At 33.1% G+C, this 26,787-nt stretch overlaps 2 protein-coding genes across 3 annotated transcripts in view; one reads left to right on the top strand and one right to left on the bottom strand.

Annotated features, from left to right (window-relative positions):
- The window catches only part of LOC140050192 (guanylate cyclase soluble subunit beta-1-like), a 47,152-nt gene extending 35,573 nt beyond the window's left edge, over positions 1–11,579 (top strand). The window contains exons 7-8 of the mRNA XM_072095277.1: positions 8,533–8,687; positions 9,568–11,579. Of these exons, the coding sequence (XP_071951378.1) occupies positions 8,533–8,687; positions 9,568–9,715 (303 nt within the window). The 3' untranslated portion in view covers positions 9,716–11,579. The remainder of the gene's footprint in view (positions 1–8,532; positions 8,688–9,567) is intronic.
- The window catches only part of LOC140050200 (L-aminoadipate-semialdehyde dehydrogenase-phosphopantetheinyl transferase-like), an 83,672-nt gene extending 56,885 nt beyond the window's left edge, over positions 1–26,787 (bottom strand). Inside the window, exons 1-6 of one of the 2 annotated variants that reach the window (XM_072095290.1) lie at positions 26,646–26,787; positions 25,550–25,707; positions 24,777–25,020; positions 24,100–24,218; positions 23,465–23,686; positions 17,032–17,183 (exon numbers count right to left, since the gene is read on the bottom strand). In XM_072095290.1, the coding sequence (XP_071951391.1) occupies positions 17,043–17,183; positions 23,465–23,686; positions 24,100–24,218; positions 24,777–25,020; positions 25,550–25,693 (870 nt within the window). In that variant the 5' untranslated portion in view covers positions 25,694–25,707; positions 26,646–26,787 and the 3' untranslated portion in view covers positions 17,032–17,042. Of the gene's footprint in view, positions 1–15,682; positions 17,184–23,464; positions 23,687–24,099; positions 24,219–24,776; positions 25,021–25,549; positions 25,708–26,645 lie in introns of those variants that run through there. The other variant, XM_072095289.1, reaches the window with a different exon arrangement.

Here is a 26,787-nt window from a genome sequence, read left to right as displayed (position 1 = left end):
GTGGTGATGATGATGATGATTATGATTAGATTGTGATGATGATCTTGATTTATGTGAATGATGATGATGATCAATACAGTGATGTTGATGAGGAAGATAGTGATTGTGTTGATGGTGGTGATGATGATGATGATGATTACCATGTTGTACTGTTAAAGCTTGTTTCACTAGAACGCAACCTGCGTCATGTGTGCGTCCTTGCGTTGTTGCGTCAACACAGCGTTACAAAAAAACGTAGTATCGTAAAATACTTCATATTTGGTTCTCTCAAACATTACGTTTGCTGTTCATCAAAGATATAAATGCACTTCTGACCATTATCTCATTGATATTTCCGAGAATTCAAATGTGTTAAATTTAATTAAAGATACAAAAAATGATTATATTACATCGGAAATTAATTTAACATGTCGAGCTGCGATATTCAAATGGCTAATTTTAAATGCATAACTGGTAGTATAAGATGGTGTTTCATTATTGACAAAAAAAAATATACAATAATAACATTTGCAACGTTAAATTATTAATTTATAATGCACCTACATGCAGACAAACAGCCCACATTCACAGGCGCTAAGATGTACCTATATACACCGGGGTTTATTTAAGTGCACATGAGCCAGATGTGCGCACTCGGACCTCAAGTCCTTATCCGAGAAGACTTGTTCTACCACGAGATCCACGCGACATTGCCTTAACCCGATCGGTCACTCGACTCCGCTCGGCCATTTGACTCCGCTCGGCCATTCGACTATGGATTTAATCCAATACGACAATGTGTTGCTCTCAAGGCACGTACGAAGTCGAGTACGCTACCACACCTCGGGTTTATTATCAGCCATCTTTATTGTTACAAATATACTTTACAAGCGCAATAATACATTTAGATGGACACACAACTAGTATTTCAATATTTACAAGTGATTCGACGGCAAACATGTTTGTTTTAGCTAGGAATTGAGTTTGACGAAATACGAGAATACGAGGATTACCACAGGACATACCTAGCGAAAGATATTATTTGTATAGCTTACTATAGGTTATTAGTGTAATGCTCCTTGTATGTAATTCCATCCACAGAGAATAGTGGAGATCTTGGCATTATGATAAAAGTCGTATCTAGGAAAAACAAGATTCGTACGAATTCATCTATGTCCGTATTGATTTCACGTCATTAATTTTAAAAATACAGAAAGGTACCAAGGTGTTATTGCCACGAATGATGCGAAATTATGTAAAGGCCTCGGGGTAAACGACGACGCCGAGAAGTAGGACACGGTACTTTGTTGTTTTTAAACATTATTACGGAATAACAAATTATATTTATAACGTGTTGTTATCATGCCGAAATCAAACTTACTCAAGATTGATTAATTTACAATTTAAAAGTTTTAACGACTAGCAACGTAAACCTAATATCAGGCTTTTTAATAATGAATTAATCAACTTTGTATTAAATATACCTACTGCATGGTACGACGTCATTAAGTTGTAATTTAATTCATAAAATAACGATAAACGTATTCATTTTTTATAATCCGATACAATGATTAGAAAAGTTACACCTTAAAGCGTAGACGCCATTTACAATTTTAATTTTATAAAATTTAAAATATTCATCAATGTTTGTACGCGCGTGTCATCTTTATTTCGTTTCATTGTCTATACAAGTTTACATGTGCTTCAAATGTAACTGCATTCGGCGGGATATATCAGTGTTTGTACGCGGCGCAAGCCAACTTTAAATATTATTCGCATCCACCAGAGAATAGCGGGTAATACGTTATACTTGGTCTGAGAACAGTGGATATTCATGGCTAGAATACAAAGAAATATTCCCTGGATAAATGACCAAATCGATAATAGAATCTTAAATTAACCTAATGATAATTATTTCTAATTATTATGAACTAGAACAGGATAGTTAATTAACTTATTTTACACTTCATTACCGACTTAATTAGTCATTTATATAAATTGGTCAGTCTGCTTTAGACATAGAAATAATTGCTCTCGCACTGAATATTATGTGAGTTGACTGGTTTTAAATAAACCATGTATTTTCTATACAAATATAAATCATTACATATTATGTTTAATAGAGCGTTTAAATGTTGAAGATGACGCTTTTGTACGCGCGCGTCCACTTCGCGTCACGATATTACGAAATATAGTACCTATCTCTCATAATTTAGGCCGAATAAAATTAATCCATTTATTGTCAAACAAGGAATATGAGATTAGTGGCTAAATCCAATAGAATGTTCTGGCTATTAAATATCAACATTTTACCCAATTATTTGATACATTACAAACCGTACCATACTTTTTTCTTTCACGAACAGCGCCTTCAACGAGCGATTTATATCAAACTATTTGTGTTTATTATCTAAACTGTATTGTGAATACGCTAAAGGACGTTCACCACTATGTTTCATCAACACGTGACGTGTTTCTTCGTAAATGTGCAATTGAGGTTTTTTTATCTTCACAATTAATGTGCATTTAACAACTTTAAAGCAACCGCCAATTAAGTATTAAAATAGTTTAGTGCAATAACATTCGATATAATGCACACACTGCTCAGATGTGTATACGATATTTTGTAGGCCTGTTTTTGTCGCATCGCAATACTGGCATAATTAATGTTTTAAAACATACAGAAATATCTATCTCAAAAGGGAGTTCTATACTAACTAAATGGAAATTGATAACTTAGATAAAATAAATCGTAAACATAGGGAAAGAGATATAAGATTTACGAGTATCGATAAACTCGTCTCGTCTTTTTGCATAAGAATTAGGGCACGCTGTAAAATAATAGCATGAGTCAAATCGATGGGTGCTAAATTTGATAGAACAAAGGAGTAAAAACATTGTCAAATTTCCTGCAACGAAGCAGATTTTCACTGTTAGAGGCGTTAACATTATCGAACCAATGGATAACATTGTCAGTTGATTAACAGCCTTTAAGGGCAATTTGTCGAAAACAGAGAAAATAAGTTGTCTGACAGCCATTCTTAATATTCGCGTCTGCAATAATCTACAAAATCATTGAACTCATGGGTGACGTCACGAATGCAATGCGATATGTTTGATAGTACGGTATTAACTAATCTTGACTCGCGGTGAAATTGGATTTAACATTTTATAAGAACGACCCCGTTAATAATGAGAACATTTCTTTTGTTTGATTATATGCCCGTATATGGACATGATGATGTCATATCATTACCATCTTTGGGCATAGTACTACCATATAAGGCTTAAGAGTATAGACACTTGGGTGAGACGTCAGGGGTAATAGAAAATGGAGATACTGTGAAAAGTATGATTTCTTGGACAGTCGGTATTGGAGGTGATTGCTACGATATTTGTTCGTACATGAAACATAATAACATTAATGAATAATCCATTTGTCATTATTCATTAGGTGTTAGCCTTACTGAGAGAATGTAAAGACTCGGTAGTACATTACCCCCAGGCCTAAAGCTTGGTTCCCACTAGAACGTAACGCAAGGACGTAAACGCAACGCAAGCGTTTTAACCAATCACAAGCGAAGTTATAGAAAGTTAGCAATCACAAGCCAATAAGTCATCGCTTGTGATTGGTCAATTCACTTGCGTTGCGTTACGTCCTTGCGTTGCGTCGCTAGTGGGAACCACGCATTAGCATTGTATTTGACTTTCATGATATTAGCACAGACGATAGTACAGTAGTATTAACATTACCAATAACAAAAAAAAGCTGCAGAGACAATCAGATTCAATATTTTAGCATAATGCGCATTTTAACAGGCGGAACATATGGAAAAAAACTTCAGTTACATTTTCACCACAACTAATTCCATTTCAATTGAATAAAATTCTCTCTTCTTTTCTCATAAAAATAAACTGATCATTTGAAGACTGACACCTGGGAAAGTAATGAAAAAAGCTTTGTTGAAGCTACAACAGAGAATTCGACAATATCATCCGCAAAGTAGGACTACTGCCTATTCTTAGGTGGGCCTGAAGCTGTTATCTAATTAAGTTCAAGTACATAGGCCTATAGCAAGTATACGACGACGACGAGTATATCTTTATCTACTCTACAATGAACGACACAGTCATAAAATTATCATGTCATATTAAATAAGCAATTATTTAGAAGTAGTTTCTAGTACATGCTAATTCTTCAAGTTAGATGTTTCTATCTATCTAATACAAACTGCAATACATCTGCTTCATATCTCATTTCAAAGATGCTATATTTTACTTAACCAATTTTGTATTCATTTCAGTAAATGACGAAAGGAATTTGACCGACTTTAACAGTAAAAATAGATAGAAACTTTGTTTCGTAACTCCAGATATTACGGAATTTGAAAACAAAGTAATGGAGTTGTAACTTGATGGTTAACGTGCTTGCCTTCTAAACCCAAGGTCAAGGGTTCAATCCTGACCTAGCGCCAGGGTTCAATCCTGACCTACCGCCAGGGTTCAATTCTGACTTAGCGCCAGGGTTCAATTCTGATCTAGCGCCAGGGTTCAATTCTGATCTAGCGCCAGGGTTCAATTCTGACTTAGCGCCAGGGTTCAATTCTGACTTAGCGCCAGGGTTCAATTCTGACTTAGCGCCAGGGTTCAATTCTGACTCAGCGCCAGGGTTTGATCTTGAACTTGCCAGGGTTGTTACTCAAGACTCTTTCCACTCCATAAGCCTCAACTGAGTTTATAAGAATGGCAGTTAGTCAATCCTGTAATTTGCGAGTTTCTCGCTGTTAAATGCATATGAATTAACACCCAAAAATGGCATAGGCCTACGATATCAAATATAGTAAAAAATTTATCATATCAAAATAAAGTTATTTAGAAAACAAACAATGCAAAAATAACTGGATGTACCAAATAGAGAAAGATTTACAATTCAAATGATATGTTAAATCTAAACACAATAACAAACCACCACTAAGGCCTCTCTAAAGCTCTGTCCACACTATCCTGATGTGACAACTAACTTAATGTGACAAAAAATGTGATGACGTCATATCACTTCAATATTTGAGCACATCACATTGTTTTGGTCAAACTTTTGATAGTGTAAACAGAGCTAAAACAGGCAAAATATTGAATTAAAAAACGAAATGGATATAATATATTGTTGAGAGGGCCTCAACCATAAATGTTATCCTGACGTGAACTATACAGCATGAAAATCACAGTATTAGCTAACAAAACCGAATGTAAAGCCATTAAACAAGCCATCAAAATTAAATAAACTCGCTTTGACTTTACGACGACAAAGTTCGCAATAAGGAGGTTAGAAATACAAAGAAAACCGTAAAATATCTAGAAAGTCATAAAGATAAGGTACAAAATTTGAAATACAGGATTTTAACCTTCAAAAAGGCATTAAACAGTCTCTGATATCAGAGGCAACCGGAGACATTTTACATTTGTAAATTGCAAAATATCATCTCATAAAAGAAGAATAATAAATGATCTTTTCATTACTTATCGATTTATTTATATGTTCCTAATTAAAATTCAGATATGTAATCAAACTATAAGGAAATACTGATTCAGTGAACTTCCTTAAAATTGGTTTATTTTACAAAACTTTCGCGTAAATAAATGTGATGATGAAAATATCTAAAATTCGTTAGTGTACATGACGAAATGTCAATTAAATCGTGGTATGTTATACAGTTTTGCAAATATATCGATAAACACAAGTTGCGAGTAGACCATAGCTTGGTTATGACTTGTACTCACAATTGCGTACACGGATCGCAAGTAAGTTGACCAATCACAAGCGATAGTTGGGATGATCTATCGTGTAGTGATTGGTCAAATTACTTGAGTTGCGCTTGCGTCCTTGCGTTGCATTCAAGTGAGAACTAAACGTTTATCAACCAAGTGAAAAAAAAATGAATACCCTTAATAATTCGTCCAATATAGTAAACCAGGTCTCAGCATTGCTAATTCATCGATAATTTATTTATGATATTAATATATACAATTAAAATTGACATGTAGTAACATGATTAATCTTCTATGTAGTTCGGTCGAAAATACGGTATAAAAAATACTATGGGGCTGCTTATTGCTTGTGTCAATTGATTACATTTATCAATCAGTCGGCAAATTTAAAACTCAAAGGATTCACCGTGCTATCATCAACGCCCGAGGTGATGCGTCAAATTTCATCACAATTTGAGGCAAATGGAAAATGTTCTGCTGTTGCAGCAAAGATTTGCTTTGCTTCAAATTAAGTCAAAGATTTTTTTTTTGAGAAATGGGCTACAGTATGAAAAATAGACTATATATTTACATTGCTAAATTGAGTATTTTAGTTAATACGAGGCATATTGCTAAGCTAATATACAGAAGGTTGAAATGTCAAAAACAACAATGGGTAAGAAATGTTACTATGGATGTGTTCAAAGATTATTATAAAACTGTATTCGCCTTTTAGGGGGAAAATTGTTCGGTACTATGGTGCTAGCTTTTTTAAGAGGTTTCCACTAGGACGTAAACGCAACGTAAGGAACTGTCGCCCTTCAAATCACGTGCGTTGCGCTTATAATATCATTGCATGGCGACCTAGTGGGAACTACGCTTCAGATATAATTGTCTTAGTTTAGAAACCAGGTGGTTTAACACAATAATACATTCCATCTAAGAAAAACAGTTTTTTCGAAACAATGTAATCACTTCTAGTATGATGTAAATTGATAATAAATAGATCTTGGGTTAGAGTTGGGGCTTGGGAAATAGGTTGTGTTAAAATGTCAATAAAACGTGCGTCACATGCCTAAAGGGGTACACGTAAAGGACATCCAACAATGCGATACATTTAGGTATCTTGTAAAACAAAAAGTATCTATTCAAATTGTAAATATATACCTGAAAGTATCGAGTACCTTCGTGACATCCAATTTCCGTAGTCGTCATTGCGTACGCCGCTAGGCTTCGCGGATCATGTAGAGCGGAACTTGCGATTTCCTAATATTTTATAAATCCTGCACAAGGCGAACATAAAAATTGATAAAATATGACATGCGTCATTTTGTAAGTATATCTTGAAAATCGATATTTTTGAAAGTTGCCCTTTGACTGACTTTTTATTTTACATTTCGAAAAAAATAGAGAATAGTCATAATAAATCTCTGAAATGTTGTAAATATGAAAACCATATTGTGCATGTGCATCTAATTTTTGCGTAAACTTCGTATTCGTATCGCAAGACAATCAAAATATTTATTAAAGAATATAACTTGGAATTGAGAAGAATAATCACATAATGCACATTTAATCAAATACTGATATAGTGTTCTCTTATTCAAAAAGCTATAGCGTGTGATGCGATGTTTATGTATCCATCTGTAATCCAGCTATGTTTAAAATACATATGCCACCTCATCGTTGAGAAATCAACAGACATGTTTTAATAATTCAGAAAAACCAATATTCAGCTTTTATGGTTTTATTTCTCTACGGGGCCAAGGTAATAATGCAATGTTAGGGTTATTTTGATAGTGTTTACGAATTTTACGATACAATATCCAACAGGAAGTGACGATGATGGTCATCAGTTTTATTAATACATTTCTTGTCTAGAATTTTCGTAACATTATATTTTTGTTAATAAATCATATGCATTTGTTTAATATGAAAACATACAGATCACCAGTTTTATTCAGTGGGTGATAAAGAGTAGGAAAAATATTATATTTGTTCACATTCGCAAACGTCATTCAATTATTATATGACACTTCAATACACTAAGTCAAAATACAGTAATATACCCCAGCTTTTTTTTTGTTTTTTAGTACAAAACGCGGTCTAATAAACGTAAGCGTTTTCGATTCTAACATTTTCTATATCTGTTACGTTTATTTACGTCACACTCACATAAACATACGTTCGCGTGGCGGCTGTTTACATTGCAAATAAATCATAGCGAGTGATTTACTGACTTTAATGTTTATTTGTGTTTTTGTGTTGGATGGTCCGCTTGGAAAGTACCGTAACCATTATCATATGACAACATGGAGTGTTTCCATTTCCATTCATTGAGTTCAAACTACAATAAACTTTTAAATCGTCGCTCTTCTTGCACTCTAAACATCCATTAATACCAAAGCAAGTCCTATGGGCAAGGCGGTGGTACCATATTTCATGCACTCTAAACATCCATTAATACCAAAGCAAGATGTACGCACGCGTCTCAACTTATGTACGCATGTACGAGCGCGTCTCAACTTAGGTACGCATACTTATTTTCGTAGGAAAGTAAAATGCTTGCATCCAGGGGGTGGTACCATTTCATGTATCCAAACACACAACAAATGAAGATCATAAATTGTTAAAGACGAATCGATAATTACTCGTGTTCTGATATTAACGTGCTGATGTGACAAGAATATTTCCTTTAAAACCCCCTTTTAAGTGTCTAGATTATTAACGGCAGTCTATAAATAAACTGGTCAACGCTAAGGCAATGCTGGACAGCATTTAATTTACTTTCTAATTCTGTTTATTTAGATAACAATTGGAATTCACAGTGGAGAAGTCGTAACGGGCGTAATAGGACATAAAATGCCTAGATACTGTCTCTTTGGCAACACGGTGAACCTTACCAGCAGGACAGAGACGACAGGGGTAAAGGGCAAGATCAACGTCTCCGAACCAGCCTATAAGTAAGTTGTCCATCCATAAACAATCAGTCATACATGAATAGATAGCACAATTCAGGGAAATAATTTGCAATTGACATCACAAAATGCACGCGCGCGTCTCAACTTAGGTACGCATGTACACGCTCGTTTCAACTTAGGTACGCATGTACGCGCGCCTCTTAACGTATACTTATTTTTTTAGGAAAGTAAAATGCTTGCATCCAGGGGAATATATTTCATTTCAGTGCAATAAATATATGTGTCATATATAATAATTATACGTGTCCCAAAGCACGTTTTGACAAATGCCGAATATGTTAACAAATTTAAATAAAGAAACCCGATATGTGACCGCCTGGAAAGCCAATTATGTGAATATGTTACAAACCGACCATCATAAAACAGTAATTATTAATATCAATATGAAAAGCGCCAGAAGAAACACGATGTAGTAGTATAGCAAATTGATTTTTTGCCTTTAAACTGAAATAATTTGTTTGTTAATTAGTTTGATATGATGTAGTGTACAAAGCATTCACCCGTAAGCGTTCTTGTTCTTCTTGTTCTCTTCAAAAACGACCTTATTTTTATACGAATACAAATCCATTTGCCGCGAAATTAAATTCTTATTTATAACGCTGGCAAATTAATTCTCTATCTATTTTAATATTATATAAATTTCTCACACATTTTAAAAATGTATTCATATAATGTTAAATAATCTGCCATCGCCTCATTTAATTAAATTTCAAATTAAAAAGCTGTGTTTTATGAATTATTAATACAACAGGCCTAAATACTCGTCAGTATACAACGGCTGTTGAAGAACGTCTATTAAAGCTTTTGAACTATCTAAATGTTTGAGGGCACACTAACATTTATTGTATTCATTTATTTTCAGACATCTAATCTCTCCCGAATCATTTGATCCAACGTTTGAATTCGAGTACCGAGGAGGGGTTAAGATGAAGGGTAAAACGGAACCAATGCAGTGTTGGTTCCTGACACAAAATAAGGCTGCAAATGGAATCAAAGACCACGAACAATAATCATAATCTAGAATGTAAATCCACATTTACAACATAAGCTATTATTGACTCCCCATGAAATAAAAAAGATGTATGGCGTGTGGGTTATAACTAAGGACAGGTGAGGGGTAGTTGATGGGGCTGGGGATTCATAAAGGAATGTGCACACTTCGATATGTTTGCAGAAAAAATATAATAAGCTACACCTCCCTGAAATAATTACGTATGTACTGAGTATGGGTATCTGTAAAGGGATGCGCACCAAACAATATTCGTAAATCGAATATTATTAGGAATATTATATCCATATAAGTGCATATGTACAATAGACAAAACTCCAAAAATAAACTTTCAATTTCATATGGTCTACTTCAAATGCAGTTTATTATCTCACTGTTAAAAATATGTATTATATTGTTGGTAATGTATCAAGTGTGATGATACGATTGATAACGTTTCTATATGCTGTAGTTGCCACCATCTGACTGTGTACATAATACAATGGTGTGTATTATATTCGATTGATGTTTTCTAGATTTCTTCCTATCATACTAATCGACTGTATATACCCTCGAGTGTGCAATTTACGTCACATGCGTAGAACAATGTATGGAGTTTTCGCTGGATTTCGCAGCGTGTTCTTTCAGTCGATACCCAGCGGAAATCACAGTGATGTTATAATTATCTGATGTTTAGGAAGCAACATTTTACCTTGAACCAAAAAGTTGCGGACAACTGGTCAACGTTGATATTGGATTGCAAATGATCGATTTGCCTAATTTAACTTTAAGAGTATTACACGTGAAGGAACGCTTGGCGAAAGCGTTGTGCAAGCACCATATCGACAGTGAACAATATATTTGTTTTCATTCACATACCATAAGACAAATCTTGATGAAAAGAGTACATTTGTTGTACGCGCGCGTAACGTTAAAATTATATTAGTTTGAAGTCAATGGGGTACAGTAATAGTAAATAACATGCATATAGATAGTTAGTTTTTGTTGTACTTATACGAATAAGTCTTTAAACTTAAATGATATATAGAGAGTCCTATGAATAGAAAATAATATATTTTCTTTCAAATAGTTGTTTTAGAAACATTATTTCGAGCTTTATTTATATCCATGCTACAATTCATAGTCTTAATGCTGTAGTTATCTGTAAATATTATATATATAAATTATAATTCTATTTATTAATAGCGTATTACAGAGATTCTTTACGAGTAGAATGACTTTCTGAAACTTGTAAATATTGTCAAGTAGATATATACAGATGTATGTGGTTTTGTTATTCTTAGACTGTGAAGTATCACGTAAATATCTCGTTACGTTGGCTATGATTAACTCTTGTGTAAATCACACCTAAATTAGTTTGCAATTGTTAATACCGCGGTGTAAATTAATCGCAGAGTGTCGAGTTTATAATCTATTATGGTGTGATACTTAGCTGTGTCACTAGCCGTTGTATGTCTATTTACAGATAAACAATGTTGGGAATAACACTACAGTGTTATACATTGATGATTTAATCATTATATTTGTTTACTTTGTTTGTATCACGGTAGCTATGACAACACTGATTTCTTCGTGACCACTCAATCGGTTCTCATGGAGCAACGCAAGTAATTTCACCAATCACAAGCGATGGATTATTCAAACTGTCGCTTGTCATTGGTCAATTCACTTGCGTCTATGCCCTACTGAGAACCCAACTTTAATTAGGTGCTACTTATACCACGGCCTAACGTTTGGGTTTATTTTTATTTTTTTAACGGTAACTTTGTAAAGTAAATATGCTTATGTTGTTCTCTTGCTTCATTTTAAAAGATCTAAATTAGTTTTTCATTGCCTGTGAAAAAAGAGATAATAAAAAAATTAATGAGGATTGCGGTGGTATCTTTTCTTTGTTGATTTGTCAGACACAAACCTTACGCGTGAAAAGCCATAACGTTTGAGTGCGTTTCAGACGCATGCGTAAATTATGATATACTGCTATATATACAATTACATTTATAAAGGATCTGCGCAAAAAAACTATGTAATAAAAATGTAATACAGAACAATGTTAACAAAGTACAAAGTGATCTGTATTTTGGAAATACTATAGGTTGTTGAAATATTTAATTTTAATTAATTAAAACCTCTACGGTACACTGTTATTCAAAAATGATTTTGAAATTAGTGCTTATAAATTATTATTTTTTAAATTAGTGTTTCTTTAATAGACTATCCAAAAATAAATTTACGTGCACTTAACAAAAACGCATTGGAACGCGATTGGCATAGTAGCTTGGCGCAATCTCAAACATACACAGGTTCTTCCATTGTTTAAACAGTCTTCTGCCTGAAAGAATGTTCGGACATGAAACTCTAAAATCACAACTATATTTAAAAGCATTATGTATGGAAAAATTAAGAGGTGTAAGATACATCAACATCTGACTCTTTGGAGACACTTTATGGAAAACTTCATCTCAAAGACAGACATACATTTATCTAACCGTTTGTATTGCTCTAGGCCTAATTTATCCCCTTTTTTCTATGTATATCACGTAAACTAGATATAATAATGATTTACAATCGCCCCAATTAAATAAAATTATTATTAGTATTCATTGTAATTCGTTTAATGAATACACATCAATACGGTTAATCTTTATAATTAACTTTTCTGGTATCGAACCATCTACGTGTACGTACAATATATGGACTAATTACTAGAGGATAGCAAATCGATACAGATAATGCAAACATTAAACTTTAATTAATTCAAGAAAGGTTGCCTACAGAATCAGTAAACACGCTTCTACAAAACAGATTACCCGAGCTATCAATTATTAATGTGATGGGGCACCTGGATCTCGTGTGGGCACCACCTAAATACAATTTTAAGTGCGCTCCAATCGAACTACTGTATGATCCTAACCTCCGATTGGTTGCGCATTTTCGCGTCATAATTAATGTAGATGGGAATAATGTGCATGCGCATACGCTATACACGCTTTTAACTTGAGTGCGTAAAAAAACTAGGGTGGGTACGTCCGGTGGATGTCCATATGAGCTTCTATATTAGCCTATGTTAACAGTATTGAATTAAAGAACTTTCAAAAGCTGTGAAGTAATAATCATTTTATCAACCATCAACCAATTGAGGTAGAGTACATTACACACATGAAAACAAAAACAATCACAATTTTTGCACATATATGTCCATGGAGTTTCTGTATTAGCCTATGTTAACAGTATTGAATCCAAGAACTTTTAAAAGCTGTGAAGTAAGTTCACGAACTTAAAATACTATACTGTATAGAGTACAAAATCATTTTATCAACCATCAACCAATTGAGGCAGAGTACAGTACACACATGAAAACAAAAACAATCACAGTTTGTGCACAGATGTCCGTGGAGTTATAGTCTGTGATTGAGCGGTTATTTTAAGATAGTCTGGCTGGTAATAAATCAGACTATAACTAATAACTCTCCGAGTTTTAATTATTTTGTTGTCTGCAATGGATACGGTATATGTACTCTTGAGAGTTTACGCAAATTCCAAGTTATAGAATTATATACGACTTGTTATTTGGTTTGCGCGTACGCGTTCAACCGTTTGTGCTAATGAGTATAACAACACGATCCAGACAACAAGAAAAACATTTCATAAAAGGTTACCGAAACTACTTTTTAAGTAATATTAAACGTAGCAATATAATTAATTATTAAATCTATTAACTATTACTAATTATTTGTATTTACTTTGGGCCTGGATAAAACCACGGAAGTTAATTAAACCGAATTTTTTTTAAACCGAATTCGAGTATTAAGCTTGGTTCGCCATACTTGAACGCAAAGCAATGACGTAAGCGCACCGCAAACAATTTGTGACCAATAACGACGCGATGGATCATCCGAACTATCGATTGTGATTGGTAAATTCACTCGCATCTACGTCGTTGTGTGCATCCAATGGAAACCAAAGTTCTTAATAAACACACGCGTCAGAAATGCTCTTTGGTGGTTTTCATTGGCGAAACGCGGATGGAGAGAGACGTATGCGTTTTGCACACGTTAGTTTCGAGGCCAATTGTTAGTTAATGGAAACACAATACAGAAACGTAATATCTATTTCCTTTTGATGTTAATTAATTTATAATATACAATAAACATAATTACCCTTACGATAAAAGCTGGACATATCAAATTATACACTTGTCGCCAACTAGGCCAACATTAAATTAAAGTAACTTCTAGTTTAATTAATGATTGTAATCAACGGTTGTGTGATGGTCAAAGAGAAAACGCAGAGTGCTTTCAACTGTACAGTTATTTTCTCCAAGTTTCAACTAAAGATAAACACTACTCAATTAAATTATTGGTTTGGTCTACAACGCTAGAGATGAGATATGGATGGTAACGTTGCTTGGGGAAAAAAACATAAGTGGTGGTATGGGGATTATTTCAACATTAAAAAGGGCATGGATTTTGCCAAAGAAAATGTTTGTAACAAAAATTATAATTAATAATAATTATAAACTGTTATTTTGTATGATGCCTCAGATTCATCACACATTAGTTGGTAGAAAACCAAATCAATGTATCGCATGAAAAGCATGGCTCGCTGACTTGCATTTTAGCAATACTATATGATGGGTTACTTATACAGTAGGGTTACGTGGTAACTAGACCACAGCCTAGAACAAGTAGGAGGTTGGGTGTGTGGGTTGATGATAAAATAGTAAAGTTGCTAAAATCAGTTTAAATTTCATGGATGTAATACAGTTCGTCTGAGATTTGAACTTAATCTAAGGTTGGCCTCTATATTGAAGGTGGCAGGGTAACAAACTCGCTGTTATATTTGTATTATGCAATTACGTGGTTGGTGGGTGGTTGTGGTTATTTATGTGTAAACCTTTACACTCGTATCAATAAGCAACACACGGATTATCAAATTTTGTCTAGAAAACAAACTAAAATGGTAAAAAATTGCAGACGTTCATTGTGCGCATGCGGGGACTTTGTGACGTTTTCCATCAGGTTTGATGGTTCCAATGTCCAGCGACAACCGACGACATATCGATTGACCTGACCTAGGTTGGTCGTCGGTCCTCGGTCGTCGCAAATCGAAAGTTTGTAAAATTATCTCAATCACAGAGACAATGTTGACTACAGTATGAATTGCTTGCACGATTTGGTAACGTCTACAACAACATTCAACTTATCTTTCTGAATTTTGTTTATAAATGGGTATAAACCATCAGAAAATTCATATTGATTTTCAAGAAAATCGATATTGATGAAGTCATAAGAACTTAAAAACTCGAGTTATCCGCATTTGCAAATGGGCCGACATATTCAATAGCGCGCCCTCTGTCGCTGTCTGCACGTTTCCAAATATTTCACTCGGTTTATGGAGCGTATTTTTTCATTCTGTACAATTTCCAATAATTGGACTTCAAAATTATACGCTTAAAAACAAAACTTTTAATATGGCACAAGAAGTGTTAGAACTGTTTAAACTGAACATTAATGCAAATATTAACTAATTTATGTGGATTATATATATATTTTTTTTTTTCTAAAATATTGACTCTTTGAATTAAATTCACTAATTTTTAAAGTGGTTCAACATTAAACTATATCTAAGAGAAAAAATACAGTACACTGTAAGAACAGTAAGAATAATAGAAATTAATTATCAAACATTACAACATCAATATCATGTGAAATATATCGTTATTAGTAGAGAGGATACACACAGTGTATTAATATACATAATCTGATCCAATCTGTAAAACAGCTGAAATAATGAAGATTGATCGATAAAAATGTTGATATATGATTCTAATGGAATGTAGGCCACACTGCATTTTACGAAAATAAACTGTACTGATATGTATGAATAAATTAAACCTGTCATATTAAATACCAACATATTTAAACAATTTAAACATTTGAAGACAATAAATAAATGAAACAAAAATAGCTGTTTTCTTTATTAATAATTTATTAATAAATGACAATGCAAAATCAGAGCTTTTGGATGAAAATAACTTTTTAAGCACCATGTCTTCTCCTTTATGAAGTTTAGTTCATTCCCGCTTCTTGATCAGCCCCTGGTCAGCACACTGCCTGGTTGTTTTTGAGTGGTGTACATGGGTCATTATACTGTAAGTACCAAACTGCCTAACATCTTTTGAAGAGTGATACAATATGTACATCAAGACAAGATGAAACACTAGTCTGAACTCAAGAACTTCACACATATAAACAATCTTAAAAATGTTAATACATTAGTTTTGCATAAAATCTTTATTATAAGATAAACTGTTGACAATAATTATATTATTGTTCATATTTAATTATACAGTATAGTGAATCACTTGTTCGACGTCTGAATAAAGTCAGATATCATTGAACATTGAGATCCTGGGAAGGGTAGTTAAACATAGTAATGAACTATGTAGACAGGCCTGGAGGAGGCCTGGAGGTGACCAGTGACTTAGTCATGCAGACAAGTCTGAAGATGGTCAATGCAGTGGTAAAAAAAATAGACGTCTTGACGACATACATTTAAGCTACTTGGCCCTGATAAGGCCAGTGCAGTTGTAGTGTATTTGCCGTCTCGACGACAAAGTGTAGACTTAGCTACCAAGCCCTACTATGGCCAGTGGAATTATAATCGACATCTTAATGTCAAAGTTTTCCAGGCTCTGATATGGCCAGCCTGTTATATTTGACGTCTTGACGACATCACTTACAGTACAGTATCCCAGGCCCTGATATGGCCAGGCCATTGTACTTGACGTCTTAACTACATAGATTCAGCTACGAGGCCCTTGTATTACCAGTATATTTTCATCTGCATTCCAAAACCTATTTCACACTGACAGGTTAAGAGCTGTCAGTGATTTCCATTGCAGTTATGACTCCATTAAAACATAGCAGCAGAGTTGGCACTGCGCCGAGCCATACTGTACACTTGTACAATAAAACCATTTATGTGATTAAGATTATGGATACTCAGAAATAGCTTATCTCATAGTATGAGCACAAGCTTTTTTCGTACACAAAAATGTTTCAAAAAGTACTATTTAACGATCGTTGAATAGTGCGTACTATTGCACGCCATGTGACCCACATTCGTCCAATCAAATGACAGGAATTTATATAGGTGTTATATAAAACCATTTATGTGATTAAGATTATGGATACTCAGAAATAGCTTATCTCATAGTATGAGCACAAGCTTTTTAATCTATGAGTATTATCTTTAATTAAAGAAATGATGCAGAGTATTCCTTAAACTCTCATTTAATTAAATCAAAATAGATACCATGGTTGTCTTCATTTTCGTTGGGGTTTGTCCTTCTTCTGGTTGAACACCTCCCAATATTGTTCATCAGGGGGTAGAATAGGCTGACAACTAGTCGATAACTCAGCAAAATTCAAATGTTTAAATTCAGAACCTATAGAGGGCTCACTTTCCTGAAAGATTAAAGTGGAAAATTTGGTTGTCAAATGTATATTTTTGAATTTAAGATAGGATTATGTTAGTAATTCACTCATCTCATTTGATGCATTAAACAAAAGAGCGAGTAGCAGTAATATTAAATCTGGAATCAATACAATCTAAACTTACTCATAAATCTACAACAATGCAGGTTACGTGATCACATAGAGATTCTATTAACATTACTAATACACAGCATACAAGATAGAACAAATACATTACAGAAACGAATGACAGGCCTTCACTAATTTTAAAAAAAATTATTCCAAATATTAGCTAAAAATTGTTTATATCTTCAATACTTTATGGAAATGCTCAGTGTTCAAAATGAGATGGTATATATTAGTATAAAAGATATTTGTTATAATGTAATGTTAATGAAGTATGTTATACAATTCCCTGGTAAAAATACCTAATGAAATGTACATACAGTAGAAATAGACGTCTTGACGAAATACATTTTAGCTACTTGGCCCTGATAAGGCCAGTGCAGTTGTAGTGTATTTGCCGTCTCGACGACAAAGTGTAGACTTAGCTACCAAGCCCTACTATGGCCAGTAGAATTATAATCAATATCTTGATGTCAAAATTTTCCAGGCTCTGATATGGCCAGCCTGTTATATTTGAAGTCTTGACAACATCACTTACAGTAACAAAGTATGTTATACAATTCCCTGGTTAATATACCTAATAATGTACATACAGTACTTTCATTGTAGCCATTGTACAATGAATAAATAAGAAAAATGACATTATGAATAAAATGTGCATTTAGCTCTTCTTTTTGTCCGTGTAACATCTTCAGAAAAAGTGAAACTGACATGAACTAATTCTTATTATTAAGGAGGATTTTGCCAATTTCATTTTACAAGAGAATTGTCATGAAATATAATGGTGATATATAAACAATCTGGATTTTCAAGCTCAGTAATTATGGTAATTAAACCAGGAAAATTAATTGAAGCACACGTTTTCAAAATATAGGACAACTAAACACCAATTTAAATACTTGATATAAACACATATTGCAATTCCAAATGAGAAGAGTTCATCAACTCAATAACTGTAACTATATAAATACAATTAGAAATTTCACAAACCAAATAATTGAAATCTCTAGATTGTCATTATCTAAAGAACTTGAAATAATGACTTGAATTATTTCATAAATGGAAAACTATAGAGCAGATAATTTGCTGTAAAGCTTTGTCTACACTATGTGACAAAAAAATGTGCCCTAATATGGACATTATGATGTCATAGCACTACCATATTTGTGTATATCACTTCCATATTTGGGCACATCACACTTTTTTGTCATAAAGTTTGAAAGTGTGAGCTTAATAATTGTACTGTATTAAATAAAGTACAAATCAATGTAACTGAAAAAAAAGACAAGATTTTATTATATATTTAGGTATGTATATAGTTTAAGTGATGAAACAAGAGGGAAGTGTCCAGTAATGAAAAGACCCCCCTCTTTTTCGTTTACTTTCTTTTTATTTAATTTTTATTTATTTTATTTTATAAAAGGTTGGAGACAAGTTTCCCGGAAAGGTCAGATAGCAACATCTAGAAAGAAAAAAATTAATAAAAGCAACAAAAGCAGTACAGTGAGTTTGCACTCACTGCTGCATGGCTTAATATTTTTTTCCCCAGAACAATCAGTTCTAATGCAAAAATAGTCAGGCAATAATTTAGTTATAATTGAATTGTAAGTGTTTTCAATGTAAAAGGTTGTTTTACTCAATTAAGTACAGTATTCTATCGAACAATTATAATCAATTTATTTACAATTATTATTAATTTTATCAACCATTTACCGTATGTATTTTGACATCCATTGTCCTTCAGATAAAATAACAACTCAGCATTGTTGTATAGAAAGGGTCTGTTATAGATATTCTTGTCGTAAACCAACATACATTAAAGTTGAGGATTAGTTTTAGGAATTGTCTTTTAGTATGACGCAAACTAAACCCTTGGTACTAATACCATTAGACGTAGCCACTCAATGTGGATCATTCTTATGCATTACTCAGAAACGTTTCTGTGTTATAAATTTCCAAAGTATGACAGCACGCTTTGTGTTACGCTACACAAATTGCTGATAGTTTCTTGCCATGGTGTAGTGTATTTAAAGTTGTTTCGATAGTACAAATATATGTGGCCAATGATTGAAAGAGTGTGATTAAAAATAATACAAAACTTTTTTAAAAGGGAGTTTTTTTCTGCAAAATGTTGAAATTATGAGTTAAGGTTAAAAATATTCTCTACTTTAAAGTTTAATATATTTCAAATTCTGTCAACTGTACATATGAATAGCTAGGACGCAACACGATGACATAAGCTACAACACAAGCGAGTTGACCAATCACATGTGAAAGTTTGAATAATCCATCTCTTTTGATTGGTCAATTCGCTTGCATTGCCTCTTATGTTATTGCATTCCATCGTAGTAGGAACTAAGTTAAAAATAATAAATTCAAAACAAAACATATTTTCTAATTACTAAAAATAAAGGTTCTACTGTAGAAGATAAAGGCCTAAAAAATAATCATAGATTTGTTTATAATAAAAATCATAATGTTGAAACTTTCTATAATCAAATAAAACTCAGAGTCAAATATACAAATGGAAAGACAATATAATACTTTATGTACAAGTTACTGAATTATTATACTCCAAAAAAAATGCAAATACCAAGTCTATTAAAATGGTTTCAAATAGTGATACTTATGAGGTAATAATTATGATATTTGATAACTCTTTAGTGTTTATAGTAAAGACAGTTTTATATCTGACTGTAAATTATTACTTTAATATTTCTTTAAGTAGGCGTGGGGCAAGCTGCCTATTCACAGAATTTACAAATTATATTTGCATAAATTACGATAAATTTATTTGTTTTTCTTGTATAGTAAAAGTTAATTAAATAAAGTGGTTTAATATAAAACATACTTGTTTACTTTATATTTTTATATTCAGTACATATAAACTTTCAATCTAATAAAAGACTTCGTTTTTCCAATGAGTAGAATTTATCGAACAAATAAAAACTAAAAGTAGTTACTGATTAACTATTGGCCTAATTTATACTGTAGGTCCATTAGACTCAAATGATCTATAAACAATGAAGTCACAAAGTCTTTTTTCATTATTTAAACACCCAAGCTTTTTTTATGAAATGTTTGTGATTGTATCACGCCAAATTAGGTTCCACTGCTAATTTAGGTATACTGTACTAACACTAACAGTAAACTATTAAGGAATTAACATGAATCATGGCGAAATAATGTTGATGTAAAGTTTGCGGTACACCACGTATATTTAGTTCGGAAAAGCACTGTTACTTGAATCTTACTTGAATCTTCGGGCTCATGATTAAGGCAAATGCCTTTTAAACGCCCTCCATTTCTTCTGTATTATTATTCTGTATTTCTCAATGTTTCGCCTCACTCTCAAGGATGAAGTATATTGATCGAAATCGAGAAACATTTTTTTTTTTTTTTTTTCAGAAGTTAAGTACTGTGTGGTATGTACTGCAAACTTTATTATAACAAATTACACTTTATTATGAGCTGGGCACCTACATATAATATTATACATAGTCTCAGACCAAATTAGAGAATTTTGTATAAATAAAGAACAAGCTAATAATATACAGTATATGTATTAAATGAGACAAAGGTTGGCAGATAGGAATTGTGTTTTTGTATTCTAACTACCCTGGGTTTCTCCATAATCTCGCTATTTCTACAATTATGTTTATCCAGGCATCTCATTAATTATCGTTGAGAGTGGATATATTTAATAATAAGCTTAGTTTATTCAACTCAAAATTTAAAAAAATATGATAATTGCTAAAATCTCATCAATGGGTAAAGATTGCACAGTATAGTTTAGTAGCTTAGAGGTATTATACTCGCAACAATTTGATCAAGTGGCAGCCTGATATAACTTGATATTTTATAAGATTAAGAGATTACGATAGAAACAGCAATTGGATATTATGCAAAATGCTCAGACAACACTGATCAGTTCAAATGAACAACGTACCACTGGGTACTAGTTAAAAATATAAAAAAAAATTATGCCTCTATTACTTATAGCTGATAACAGATGAGGTTTAAGCTGTTGATGATGAGTTTTTGGTAAAAAGGTAAAGGATTAAAAATATAAGCTAGATTATGATTATGCGTTCTGACCTAATGCTGAACTAGTGACCTATGACCTTATGAGGAATTGGATTTATAAACACATACATAGCAACAATCTCCCGGAATTTTGATATGTTTTTTCTGCAATATAATATTCAGATGGGACGTAAAGTTGTTGGTACTGGGTACATACAGTGCAAGCTTAGTACACTAGGGTAGCTGCTGCAATTTTGGCTACTGTGTGTCCGTAAAGGGCCTGGTTCACGTTTCCTCAGTTTTCAGTTAAGCTTAAGAATAATAATAGTATATTTAAGCCATTCTATGATCATTTGCGGTCATAAATTATTGATTACCCTCACATAGCCACCATGATAGGTTTACTTGCAATTTGTGTTTTTTCATACAGTATTTGTATTTAGATGGAATAATTTGTATTGCAATCCACCAGTTTCAGCTTGTGCTGCTGGTGTGGAAGTTGTTTTTAAACCATAATAAATAAATAAATAAAAGATTATGCTCGTCACAAGGCATTGCCTTTCCTGGTCTTGATAATATATAGAGGGCAGCATTGTTTCTTTTATAAATCTGATTGCGGGGGTCCAACAACAAATGTTGGCATTATGAAACATAACATATTATAAATATCCACACATTTTAATATTTATTTTGTTATAAAATGAAATTTGATTTTCATCAACAAATTTTTATCCTTTTGTGAGAAATAATTGCCTATCATAACAATACCATGTCACATGTTATGTTAATTGACTACATTTCATCTGAAAACTATAGAGGGGTGCACTTGCTAGTTTTGTAGTTACGTGACATTCAAGAGGCTTACGGTAATCATGTGACATAATACCTACATATACATGTTACGCTAATGATATCAAGTTTGTTGTCATAAATTAATTTTAATATTCAATGATACATTGCGTCATCGAGGGACTTTTGCTAATCAAAGTTGACCGAAATAATAATCTTGTTATTTAAACAAAACTGCAGATAAATTGCTAAATGATATCATTTACGCATGGAAGTGTCTCTAATTGTAGTCGACATAGCTTTAAATGTTGTGTACTAATAATACACGAAAAATATTTAAAAAAATTTCAAAATACCAAAAGATTGTTTAAAATATTTGCAAATTAGTTAGCTTAATATTTTCAGTTCAGAAGTATTTTAGACATATTATTACAAAAGATCACAATGAGCTAACCAATTTGCTAACCTGTTTGATTGATATACATTTTAATTTGAAATTGTTTATGGCAAGCTGATCTTTGTTTATACAAATATATATATATTTCTATCAATCGTGGTAAATTTAACGCAGATCATGAAAGCGAAAGTGCTCGATACAAAATGTAGAGCCAAATATAAATAAATGATAAAGACGCTAGTAAATTACCAACTGAACATTTTATTGCACTACAGGCTGTTTCATGAGTATGAACTCAATGTTCAGGTGCTTGGCTCTGAATGAAAAAAGCCTTTTTTGATGATTGTATTGTTTTATGTTTCAACCCTGTTAGTGGCAGTAATTATCGCTGTTGGTTTTGTTTGAATAAAATAAAATAAAATAAATGTGTACACATATGGGATGTTGACCCAATACTCCCTGTGTTTCAGTTTTTATATCATTGAATATATAGAAATGCATGGAAGAAAAATTAGAATGTAAAATGGCCTGAAACATTGCTAAAAAGAACACAAAGTTTTTGAGAAGTGTATATTATACACATAAAAGCTCTGTCTAAAATATCAAACTAGTTTGACAAAAAAGTGTGATGTGCCCAAATATGGTAGAGATATGACCAAAGATGGTAGTGCTATGACATCATCATATCCATATATGGGCACATCACATTTTTTTGTCACATAAAGTTTTATAGTGTAGACAGGGTACCTGTAAGTATAAAATATATATATCTAAGTGGTGAACTTTGAGTTCGCTGTTGGTTGGGAAAGTTTGCCAAAACGGTGTTGAGGAATCAATTTAGGAAATACCGCATCTCAATGTCGCTGTATTACAAGATACAAGGTCCTACATCGTAGCAAAAGCTCCCTAAGCTCCTAATTAAAAAAGTACTTACTCCTCCACATGGTCGCTTAAGAGCAACAGCAACAAAGTGGTTGTCATCTAATTTAGTTTCCTGAAATTTCCACTGTTCGGCTAGGCTGCCATCCAAGACCAGTTTTGTGTCTGTCACAATTGTGCCAGGGGTTAAAGTGATTGTTTCTGGCTTAAAAGATATTCGCTGTAGGTTAAATCCCAGGCCTATTCCAATTGCTTTTATATAACTCTCCTTTAAACACTGTGAAGAACAAGTAGCATAACATTTTAAAATCGTTCAAAAAAAAACATTTTTGAAAAATGTTTATATTTTTTTTTTTTTTTTTATATTAATTACAGAATACTTTAAGCTCTGTCTGCACTATCAAAATAATATGACAAAAAAAGTGTGGTGTAACCAAATAATGGTAATGATATGCCCAAATATGATATCATCATCTCTATAATTGGGCACATCACATTTTGTTGTCACATAAAGTTTGATAGTGTAGAGAGAGCTTTATTTTTTTCAAAACTTCATGTCATGACCTGCTGTTTGTACAATGAACAAATTTGATTAGGTCACTGGTTTTGTGACAATGGTCTTTGATTTTTTAGTGTAGTTTATGTATATTTGAATAGTTTCAAATGCAAAATGCTACAGCAAAAATTTACCCAATGTCTGTAGAACATCTCCATCTGTTGTTTATTTGTCCCAGCGCCTTTAATTGTCATCCATTCTGCCGAAGTAAACTGACGATTCATCAAACGAAAATACTCATCAATTCGCATGTCTAAATATAATAAAATATAAATAAATATATTTGTGATGGTCTGGTAACACTATAGTGAGCCCTCTATGTTGATTTTAAAGAAGGAACACAATGGATGGAACTTCAATAAACAACCTCTTTAATCTTATACACTATATTGTTGTGAATAAGGACAGAAAACCTCAATACAGGTATTATTTCTTCTTAATCTATATAAACCGAATGAATTCTTTAGTCTGGTCTTCCTACTCTTTTCAACCTGAATAGTGAAACAAGATCAAGCATGCATGTCATCTTTTGTAGGGCAACAAGAGTAAAATATATTTTTCTAAAGATACAAGTGCTAATATGGCACAGAAAGGTCTTGAACACAAGTCTCTCCCATGTTAGTTCGATATTTATTTTTAACTTTGCGCCATACCGCTGTCTTTGGTTGTACTAACAAAGAATACAGTAACAGTAAAGCAGTAACCAAGCCTCAGCAAAGGTTACACAAAGGTTCATTCTAACATCCCACTGGTAAGATTCATGCTAAACCTACAACACAGAATAAACGTTGCATTTAAATCACAAACTTACTAGGCATTTCCACTTTCATAACATCAATACCACAGTCCCAACTGGATTCAACTGCAACGACTGCATAATCCCCTTGGTGAGAGGCATTAAAGTTGAAATTTGGCGCAAAATCTGTGTCAACAATTACACTCTTGTCCACTAAGTATGGTTTGCCCTTGTCAGTTCTAGCTAACTTGATGTCTTTCCATGATATATCTGTGAATTCCGATTCTGTTATTACTTTTCTTAACAATAATCTTCCACTCTGTAATAAGATAATTTTATATTTATTATATTATATTTTTTGATAATATTTTGATTCTATTTATTTTTTGTTTATACTTAGTAACCTTAGTAACCTTGTTAGACAGTACAGATCCTTTATGTTCTGTCTACACTTTATTTTACAAAAAATGTGCTCATATATGGACATGATGATGTCATATCACTACCATATTTAGGCACATCACACTTTTTGTCAAACTAATTTTATAGTGTAGACCTAGCTTTAGCTGAACACACAAAACACACACAACTACTATCACCTCGTCTCCTAGATTTGGACTGTCTTAAAATAAAATAGATGTTCAAAATGTTTGAATTGAAATTACGTTCTTTAAAGCTCTGTCTACACTATCAACCTAGTTTGAAAAAAAAAAGTGTTATGTGCCCAAATATGGTAGTGATTTGCACAAATATGGTAGTGATATGACATCATCACGCCTATATATGGGCACATCACAATTTTTTTGTCACATAGAGTATGATAGTGTAGACAGTGCCTAACAACTAACCATAGCAGCCCTAGCATCATTAGCAAAGTGAAACTTTGCAATGCGTTCCTTTTCCTCCTGCTGTATACACCTTGAGGCTAACATCCATTCTTCTTTATTTGGCTTCCAGGATCCAAACCGAAAAGCATATCTGACACTTCCCATATTATCCACCTGTACTGCAAAGTGTAAAATAAATAAATTTTATAATTTCAGGTACTGTACATAAAACTTCAGGATCTTAAAATGAACGTAAGGCTGGGTGACATGAAATGTAAACCTCACCCAACTCTGCTTACATGCACTATGAATTTTATACAATATACCATTGCATAGTCAGTACAATATAGGCCTATGTTACCTTTTCCTGGACAAAATCTGGAAAATGGACTTAATAACTTACATTCAAGGAAGACACAAAGAAATATGAATTCAATAGAAATAGGGAAATTATCATAAGTCAATAATGCTACCAGTACCAGTATAATTAATTCAAAGTAGTGAAGAAATACCATGAATAATAAAAAAACTACAGTATTTTACAATTCAAAGTTAGTAATTTATGCTGGTGGTAGACTCAGACTGGCAATGTATTGAAATGAAAGGGTAGTATGCCAGCTAGATAGTAGATAGTAATTGGATATCATGGGCCTATTTATTTGTATTGTGATACTTGATAGGGTGGGCTTACTGAACTGTTTATAGGCGCGCCTAGAAGATATAGGCCTACCTAGAGGCCTAGCTAGGCCTAGACAATACAGTACAGACAGTATGATAAGTATGTCACTGTGTAAGCTAGCCTTTATAGGCCTACTAGGCCTAGGCCTAGTAGCTAGGGCCAGGCCTAGAGTAGCTTAGACTTAGTAGGCTAGCCTATGATAATGCATGAGAAGACCAGTAAGTGCAGGGCCTAGCCTAGCTACGTAGGTCTATGCCTATGCCCAGCCCAATAAATAAAAGGTAGGTCTAGGCCTGGCTCCAGCCTCTACTGACTTTGAAACAGAGGGAGATCATCCTCCACTGCCACGCGCATCGTCGTCCCTCTCGTTGGTTTCATACTGACTTTGACTGATTTATAAGAAAACTAAACAACATACTAAACAATTATTATACCCACCTATTGCTGTGGAGATTTCTTGACCTGCTATTCATAATAAATCATTTAAACCTAGCCCAATATTAGTCAGGCAGGCCTAAATGTTAGGCTCCCTAGCCTGTGAAACTTTAAAAACAACAAAAACAGCATGCTTGAATTTTGA

Source organism: Antedon mediterranea, chromosome 5 (genome assembly GCF_964355755.1).
Source record: "Antedon mediterranea chromosome 5, ecAntMedi1.1, whole genome shotgun sequence".
Lineage (NCBI taxonomy): Eukaryota > Metazoa > Echinodermata > Crinoidea > Comatulida > Antedonidae > Antedon > Antedon mediterranea.
This window is presented reverse-complemented; position numbering and strand designations above follow the sequence as displayed.